The sequence below is a fragment of the Rhopalosiphum maidis genome, chromosome 3 (assembly GCF_003676215.2).
Source record: "Rhopalosiphum maidis isolate BTI-1 chromosome 3, ASM367621v3, whole genome shotgun sequence".
NCBI classification, from domain to species: domain Eukaryota; kingdom Metazoa; phylum Arthropoda; class Insecta; order Hemiptera; family Aphididae; genus Rhopalosiphum; species Rhopalosiphum maidis.
In genome coordinates, this window is record NC_040879.1 from 13,437,645 (window position 1) to 13,447,774 (window position 10,130).

The 10,130-nt window shown below is 25.5% G+C and overlaps 1 protein-coding gene across 1 annotated transcript; it reads right to left on the bottom strand.

Moving 5' to 3' along the window:
* Positions 1–5,214: 5,214 nt before the first annotated feature.
* On the bottom strand, positions 5,215–9,586 carry LOC113559803 (mitochondrial import inner membrane translocase subunit TIM44). Its single transcript, XM_026965563.1, has 6 exons — positions 9,242–9,586; positions 8,230–8,402; positions 8,038–8,171; positions 7,810–7,949; positions 7,640–7,746; positions 5,215–6,031 (listed from the first exon to the last, which is right to left on the bottom strand). Exons 1-6 carry the CDS (start codon positions 9,284–9,286, stop codon positions 5,404–5,406), a joined length of 1,227 nt encoding a protein of 408 aa, XP_026821364.1. The 5' UTR covers positions 9,287–9,586; the 3' UTR covers positions 5,215–5,403.
* Positions 9,587–10,130: the final 544 nt, after the last annotated feature.

Here is a 10,130-nt window from a genome sequence, read left to right on the forward strand (position 1 = left end):
ATATAGTTAATTTCATTGGAAATCCCTTGAAATGAATTTATCACTCACTTAAATTAATTTATCAAGGCACAGTAAAAATATGTAGTATATGTTATTTTTTAATAACATTTAAAGTAAAAATGTTGATGATATACATTAAAATCGTGAAAATATTTCTCATTATTTTGTAGTTTTAAATGAATAAAATATAAAAATGTTCTTTCATATCTAAGATTTGAAAATGCAATGTACGATTTCTTATAGGTTTTTATACTTTAAATTAAAACAAGCTTATAGGAAAGTCTAATCACTTTTTCATGAGCGCTTTGATATATTTTTTTAATTAAACAACAAATAATTGTAGATACTAAATGCTCACCAACTGTATTAATTGTTATTTTTAATATATGGTATAATTTTCTAAATATTTTGATACTCTTTGAGAATATAAATATTTTCAATTTTAAATTTTTAAATATTTAAACATTTTTCTACATAAATTATTAAACAAAAAATGCTTGCTGAGTCAAAAAGCTTGCAAAATTTAATACAAAGTTCTTCATACATTTTGATTAGACATTTATACCCATTTAAAAATACTAAAAATACATTGGTACAACTTATTTTTATGAGCATTTGAAGTTAAAATGTTGACAAAATCAGAAAAATTTACAAATAACTTTGTAGGTAGTTAAAAAAGTATGTAAGTGTAAGTCGTAAGTGAATACCGGCGTACCGCTCTACTGTTATAATAAGTATTAGGTGTCGATAGTAAAAGATATGTTAAATTTGAAATCAATGATAAATTAAAAATTGTACAAAAAAAAACAATTTTAAGCGGAGATCGTCAGTTAACCTATATCAATATAAGAACATTTCATGATTTATTTTTTAATACTACTGAAGTAATTTATATAATATACATGTACTACAATTATTAGTATTACGGTAGGTTTATTCCATTTTTGGCGAAAACAATGCATTTGTTATATTACTCATATTTAATAATAAAATATATTATTTATACAAATTATATTATTGTTATTAACTTTTGAGTCAATACCACCTTCCATAAGCGGAAATTTAATGAAATTACTGGGGCCTAATTTAGTCCCCTCACCCCCTCTCGATTTCCACCTATGCAGCTTTCAATATAACAAATAACAATGTGATTACTGATTAGATACCTACATTGGTAGTTTAATACATAATACGAATAGGTAATATTTTAAAATTAATCTACATATATTTTGAAAAAAATCATGGAGTAAAGTAAAATGTATAATGTAAGTACATATAAGTTTTAGGTCTATAAATAATATTATTAAATTATAAAAATCAATATTCGTCGTTTAAATATGTTACTTCGTTTAAATTTTAATTTCAATTAATATCTATAAAAAAAATTATGTTTTTACATTTTTCAGATTTTAAGTTCCAATATGAACTACTCATGAACAATATTGTAATACATTTTCAAACCTTAGCTATAAAAATTGAAAATTTTGTATACTTTTTACTACAAAATACTTGTAGGTTGAAAATTTTCGTGATTCTAACGAAGTTTGTAAAATTCGATCTTCAATGAATGGTTATACATATAAAAATTACTAACTATATGTATTTTTAACATTTTTATAAAAAAATAAGTTAATAAGAAGCAAGAACAACTTATATGAAATTCTGTTCTATATTTTCAAGAGTCTTAGTCGCATAAGAGCAATTTGATGGGCTGGGGGGCTAAGCCCCTTCAAAATCAACCATAGCCCCCCAAAATGGTTTGTATATATCCCCTTCTACCTTATATATCATAGGGAGAATACACATAGTACATATACATATAAATTATAATAGCCCCCCAAATTTAAAACTCAAATTGCGCCTATGCTTAGTCGGATGAATACTTTTTATCGACACTTAAAGAAAAAAATTTAAAAAAATTCTCATGCATATAAATAATTCAGTCAAAATATTTTGAAAATTATACCATGTATAGAATATACATTTATTTATTTCGGTTAACAAGTAAATAACAAACATTGTTTGAAGAGAAATAGTTATTTTACGAGTGAATTTGCAATGTAAAAATTTCAAATGCTCTCATAAAAATTAATTTTTCAGTACAAAACCTTCTTTTCTTAATCGTAGTTGAAAAACTTATATAGAATCTTGTATTGAATTTTAAAACCTGAGATATAAAAAGAAATTTTTTTAAGAATTTCTACCTACAAAATAACTTACTAATTTTTGCGTCGAAATTTCTGAAGAGATTTATTTAATAAAAATTGCGTGTGGGTAAAAGTTTACATTCATCTTTTTTTTAAATTACTATTTGCATATATAAACATGAGGAATCTTGTATTGAATTTTTAAGATTTTTTACAGAATCTAATAGCTTTCAAAATATTTTGAAAATTATAATTTAAAAATTTGGTAAAAATTTCAAGTTTCAAGCCATAATTTATTATTGAATAATAACAAAATAAGGAAATTAAAAATTTCCGTTTTTCCTTCTTTTCTTTTGTTCTGGATGGACTGTGGTAAATTTTACCCCACAAAATATCAACTAAATTCAATTTTTTACTAGAAACCATTCACAAATTGAAAACCAATGCATTTTGAATGACCCAAAAAGTGATGACACTATGACAGGTACAAGAAAAATTTCACATCATATGTATTATATATTACCAATATATTGGTTTTATAGTTAAAGATTGAAATTTAAATACATATTGAATAATTTTCCAAATCATATGGCCCTATTTGAGCTATTTATAACCATTTGAAATTCGTGTGCCTTGTATCTGTCTATCATATGCACCTTTAATAGTTTCATATAATTGTGCGCAAATTATTATTCATATAAATACTTTTTATTTTAAGAAACATAGATTTTTTTTATTAATTAATTACTTATAGTTAACTGTTAATTTTTTAAAAACAACATTTCTTAAATTATAATAAAAATAAAAAAATTTCATAAAACTATTATTCGTTAGGTTATAACGTCAAAAAATGCCTAGTAAAAATTTAACTTAATTTATGCTACGCGCAGAATCATCTTAACTCACCAATCTCGCCACAAATGACAGCTGTTAATCAACCCATTGATGACATACAGAAAAAGTTGCCAACTATATCAACTATATACAGGAAAGCCGAAAGTGTAAAAGAAAAAACTTCCCGAACAAACATTAATTAAAATCTTAATTTGAATAACTTTATTAATAATTTTTGAATTCACTTAAACAGGCAAATAGAAAATACTCCTAATAAGTAATATTATAATATACTTATATAGCTGTCATTACAATTCATTTGAAAAAATATAACTGAGTGATTTAACACGTAAACGTCTTCATAAATTATAAATTGACAATTGGGAAACAACGATGTTAAACGAATTCCTTTTCCAATAACCATGTTATATGAAATAATATTTTTATTTTTTAAAAATGAATTTTACTCAACATTAAAAAAAAAATAATTTATCATAATATAACTCATTTATGTAAGTCTTTTAGATTCTGAACCGAGTGATTATGAATGTATTGATTTTACTATAATAATAATGATTATAAATTATTTAAAAATAATAATATTAAATAGTTTCTTATATAACAATATTATACCTAATATCGAATCGTACCTGTTAGATGTTACGTTCATGTTCATGTAGGTACTAGGTATATATTTATATAAATTTATCGCGTTATACCTATAAAAATAAAGCGCGATAACAAGACATGCATATAGAATTCTCTGGACGACGAAATTAAGCGTGTAACTATTAAAATATAACAATAATTATTGTGCTCTAATAGAAATAATGTGAAAACACTGAAAACTTACTTTCCGTCCGTCCCGCCAGCTCATAGACGAAATCATGATAACCGTAGAGCCGGCAAGGGCAACGTACTGCTTTTCATCATCGTTATCAGCCAATAGCCATCAAGTTAATGTATGACGTAATATATTTTTACGCAATTACTGCACGCAAGAGAAACAATATTAATATATTTATATAAATATATTATATATATTATATATATCATGATACATACAGAACTAGGTATAAAGCAAATTATGTTTATGATGTGTTTTCCACACGTGCGGCTATTCATCAGTGACGATTAAATAATTGCTTGGCCGTCAAGTACGTGTTGAGAAAAAATATTTTACATATTTCTGACAACATCAGTGACCTAAGTTAAAAAAAAATTTGACCTCTAATAAATGTATAATAATATGTATATACATGGAAAACGCCGAAAAGTTGTACACACGAGCCCATAACTTTGTCCGTGGTAACGTGCACTCGATATTAATGATTTAAATTAATTTATTATTTCATTAATTATTAACACAATGACACTAACAAACACACATTAATCTTAGAATAGGTATTATAAGGATAACAGTTAACAAGGCTAATGTAAATTGAACGACTGCATTTTTGTAAATCAATAAATTCCATTCGAAATTCAAAATAACCTTACACATTTGATGAAAAACATTATTAAATTACCATTCTAAATACAACATATACATATTACCTAGCATATTTATGAATTTTGTGCATATAAATGCATACTACTGGTTTTTTTAAATATTTATAATTATTTTCTTGAATTCATTCAAATAAAATTTTTTTTTTTTAATTTTCTCATTTATTTATATTTTAAAAATATTTTTTTTATTTAAACCTTTTGTATTATAAGATATTTTAAGTCATAAATATAATTGTTAATTTATTTTGAATATTTTTGAATTTTTGACACTTATTTATGTAGTACTTTTGTTGTTAAAAAAACATAATAGTGATGAACTAGAGTAAAATTACACAAGAATATATACAAACTTTATATTGTAACAAATAAAAGTATCATTTAACAATTTTATTTGATCTTAATTTTGTTGTCATAAATTAAATAAATTATAATACAACATAAAATGTATGTATTCTACTAGTCATGTTCAGAGAAATTTGTTATAGTTAAATTTTTTTTTTTAGTTTAGTTTTGTCAAACTAATATTTAGTGTATAATATTAAATAGATTTAAACACTGTAGAGGACACCATAGTGGCATTAGATAAATAAATGTTTAAACTAATTGAACTTCTGATTAAAATAATAAGTACATACAATTTCCCTGGATTATTTCTATATTAATAGCTGTTGAAAGACAATTTATGTAGAGTAGAGGATTTTTTTTCAAATTCACATTGAAATAATAAAAACCAACTAGAATTTTACTAAATAAGTAATAACACATTAAGGTAAAACCTTAATATAATACAGTTCTTTGTTAACTTTGAACAATAATTGATCAAATATCAAACAAAAATTTACTTAAACAGTATGAGTATTTGAGAAATAAAATATTTTGTCACAAATAATCTAAACCTTATAGTTACAGTTTACAACAACTGGGCACTGGAATTTGCTGCTATGTCTAATAATTTCCAAGCAGCTCTTGGATTTACTTCATTTACATCTCTACACATTGCCCAAGTATACATCACTCTGATAACAGTATGAGGATCTCCATCGATGATTAACCCATTCACATCTTTAATATACATGATTTGTTGGGCACTAAATGATATTATTAATACGGGACCGTGTTCCATTAATTTTCCAGTTACAACATCCACATTATGTACATCTAGTACTTTGCAGTATGTTTGATGACCTTTTTGTCGATGCTCATTAATAGGATGTGATAATACTCTATAAGGAGCTTCAAAACACCAGTCTTTAAGAATAACTAAATCTTCCCGTGCTATAGCTTCTAGTACATTTGGTATAATATCAGTTTCACATTGTCGAATAAAGTTTACTAGACTGAAATCAGGTTCAACACGACACAATTCTGTGACTACATCTGACATTTCAGCATTATGAAACACCGATGATAAAGTATCAGTTACTGAACGTGTTGCACGTGCTAAAACATGATCACTGTCATCATAGCGTTCTTTTAAGTCAGATAACTTTTGCATGAATGCATTTTCAGATTTGAATTTTTTCCAACTTTCATATAACCTAAAACCAAAACAAAATTTCATTAATAATAATAATAACCCTTGAGGAAAACCTATAATGTACTATATATTTTTATTGTAATTCATAATATAATATTATATTATAATAATTATATATTAATGATTACTAACTTTTTGGGTTATTGTTTTATTCATAAACTAAGATTTAATGAATTGGTATCGCTAAGGTGATGGGAAAGAGTCTATCAACATTTCGATTCATGCAACACGAATGACTTACAACTGCTTTATAAAATCTACCTTTTATATGTTATTTGTGTAAATAAAATTTGCCATATGATGTATGAAACATTAAAGTATTGAAATAAAAATTTGAATTTGAATATTATAATATTAAATAATAAATTTATCAATCTTGATTAGTTTTTTTATGATAGCCTAAGCAAAAATTATTAGATGGAGTTGATACAATAATAAGAAAAGATATCTGAAGAATATCTACATTTATTCTTGGACCACATTTGAGGTCCGCTGAAATTGTTTCGATGCCAGTCCATTATAATTTTAGTACGTAGTTTTATTCAACAGTTTTTTTTATAAAATTAATTATGTAATTTGCTTGAGAAATTTTACCTAAATATAATCAAAATGACATATGAAATAAATATTTTATAGAACCATAGTATATATACGATATATAAATTAAATGTGTGAATTTTTAGGTACATTATTGTAACACCCCGAAGTTAGTTTATTTTCTGTTAGGCAAATCCGCGTTATTCGGGTTGAGAAAGTTTAAGTCTATTTCCAATTTTATAAATTAATTTACAGTCAAGTTAATAATTTTTAAAATAAAGTAGAGTCTTGCTAATCCGGACAATTTATGTTTCGTATTTAGTACTCATATATATATTTCGGAATACCCATAATTAAGATATGACATCTAATAATATGCGTCTAAGACATTGTAAAGCAAAATTACGTCAATCTTCATTAAAACAAAAAAATATCACAGAGTTTTTCAAGTCTTAATAATAAAAATAATAATGTGTACCTAATGTAAAATTGTATATCAATAAATTTTGAATTCGTATAAATAAATGAGGTGTTTTTTGACAGTATATTTATTGTGTTTATTAATTAATAAGTTAAAAAAAAAAGTCATCTCGTTTAATCTGGATTTTCGATAATCCGGAGAGAGTCTGGTCCCATCTAGTCCGGATTAGCGAGACTCTACTGTAAAAATAAAATATGTATATAAAGGTATAAAAGGTACGCTATTTCATCTACCAACAATAAGTATTATGAATTAAACAAAGTTTGAATCATACAAGAAGTGCCATTTTAATGGGCAATGAAGTACACAAGGGCAGCTACCTAATATAATATTTAACTTATATACTATACACATATACACACCGCATATGAATGTAATTCTAATTTTGTTATAGTTAGAACTTTTTTATTGTCCATGAAACTTCATAATATAGAAGTAAAATATGTCATGAATTTTCATAAAAAAAAAAATACCCAAAAACAATTACAATTCAATTTTTGAAAAATTATCCTTAAGTTAGCCATCTCAGATATATTAAATATATTTTAATGATAACTATCTTATAAAAATACTTAAGTAAAATGTATTTACATTGAATCTTTATGAACAGTAATGCCAGTCTCTGTTTCATTAGGAACAACTGTTCCTTGATTGCCCAAGTCGGAACGTTTTCTCAAAGTTTTTGGTGCTTTGTAGACCTAATTAAGTGGTAAAACAATATAATTACACAAATATTGAATATTAAAAATAAAAACACTTACATGTGAATTTAATGAAGTATCACTTTCAATTTGTGCCGAAATAGCTTCAGCGGTACTTGAAAAAGTCTTAACAGGACCAGACTGACCAATTTTAGATCCTTTTTCCAATACTGTTTTGCTTATACTTCCGCTTAATAGCCCTTAATTTATAATTAATGAATAATAATAAAAACATTTAAACATATGCACATAAAATATTTTAATTTATGAAATATTTTAATAATATACCTGCTTTTTTTGCCAAATCAGACTCACTAGCTTCATTTACTTTTTTCTTTACAGAAGCCATAACAATATTAGCAACAGATTTGGCTTGTTGAGTTACTTTGAATGTTTCTGATTCTATTGTGTTTAATTTTTGTCTAAAATGTTTATAAATTAATTACCAAAATAATAATAGAACAGTCATAATTATATTACCTAGCTTTAATTAAATTATCAGATTCTTCTAATTTCTTTTTTTCAGCTCGAAATTGTTTTAAGTTTTGTTTCATCTCTTTGCTTTTAGACATCTCATCTTTTATATTATTTAATAGTTGCATGAAAAAATTTGGTTTTTGTGGAGGCGACATTGAATAATACTTCACACAATGCTATAATATAAAATAAGTTTTATAAAATTTATGTATTGTATAAAAATTTCTAAAATAAGTGATTAGTAAAAACATAATTAAGTAGTGGCGACCACATAGAGTATTAACTACTAAGTAGTGCAATTTTACTGGTTTCACATGGGTTCCCAGACCTACATAAAAAAAAAATGTTGGGCATAAAGTTACAATATTTTTAAATTTATTTACATAAGAAATTGAGAAGTGTTATGCATTAAACATTAGAACTTATAAACTATAGCATTTGGAAAAAAAATATTTGAATCAAGTGAATACGAATATGGACGAAAAAAATTTGGGAGCCCTATAATTATAATTTTACTGAATTATGAGAAACTTGTGGCCTTGTGGATACTACTTTAATTAGGTATAATATTTTTTCATTATCATTTATAACTATAGTAATCTTGTTTAAATAATATGAGCTTATGACCTAAAGAACATGGAAACCCATAAGAATGTCATAAACAGAACATTTAGAATATAATATATATTAATATAAAATATTATATAATAAATTGAAGAAATAAATATAATATTTAGAGGAATTATTTTTTTATAAATGTGTTGGTTAATATATTAACTTGAGTTTAATAAGAAACCAAGTTTAAATCAATAACTACATTATGTATAATATCATAGTGAATTGGTGACATTTACATGCAGGTAATTATTTTGTTTAGTAATTGTAGTAAGAAATATAAGCAATTAAACATAATAATTTTCACAGAAAATCACATTTACCCTAATTTATTTTTCAATACTCGTAGTACAAGATTTTTATTTCGTTTCCCAATTTATCATATGCCTAATGTACTTACTGTATTTCTGTAGACATATTGATACTGTCGCCAAACAGAATACATGGTTGAAGTTTTTAACGTTTGTATTTATTAATATAAATCCTTAAAAGTCACACATTTGGGTAAAAAAAAAATGTTTTTTATTTACGAAACATGGATCGCCGGACCGGATGGACGACGGTAAAGTGAATTGGAGTGAGATGATAATGAACGAAAAATGATAAGGAACATTAAAACATGATTTCCAGACGATTACGAATGGGGCGTGACATTATCGAAGTTATATCGTAAATAATTTTTGAAAACGGCAAAGGTGTAAAAAATAATATGGACAAAGTCGATAGCACGAATTTTCGAGTTTTTTGAAAAAAATCCCTATGAAACTTATGAAAATAAAAAAAAAACGATGTACACGGAATAAAAAAAAAGTTTACGACAATTTGATGCATCGTCTAACTGTGCGAATTGTGAACGGCCTAATGTCCGCCACAGCGCTACTCCCACAAACCATCAACCGGGCGGCCAGAATCTGACGGTATCTTCTATAACCACGTTCGCCCCTCCGTTCACGAAATAATGATTACTTTTCGGCTAAGCAAACCGTTTGCTCCATGAACTCGGACGTTGGTTACAAAACCGTAATAAAAATTATAAAATTCCCATTTTTTATAATTTTTTTATTCGGGTCGGCAAAATACGAACGTATGAACCGAGTGTGGAATTCTTATTTATTTTTATAACTCGCTATTTAGACGAGCTCAAAATGTGAGAATTATGCGATTTCGATGGGCTAGCAATAAATTTTATATTTTCATGGCATGTACAGTTTCGATTGTTGACGGAAGACGTGTCTAATCAATATTTTACAACACGACAACGCGACGACTATGATAACGAATAATCACAA

Bases quoted from the DNA above. Each gene is read 5' to 3' on its own strand.
- LOC113559803 (XM_026965563.1), bottom strand. From the start codon at position 9,286: ATGTATTCTGTTTGGCGACAGTATCAATATGTCTACAGAAATACA. The intron at 7,747-7,809 runs GTAAGTGTTTTT...CCACTTAATTAG, and splicing joins ATACTTCATTAAATTCACAT to GTCTACAAAGCACCAAAAAC. The intron at 6,032-7,639 runs GTAAATACATTT...TTTTGGTTTTAG, and splicing joins ACTGTTCATAAAGATTCAAT to GTTATATGAAAGTTGGAAAA.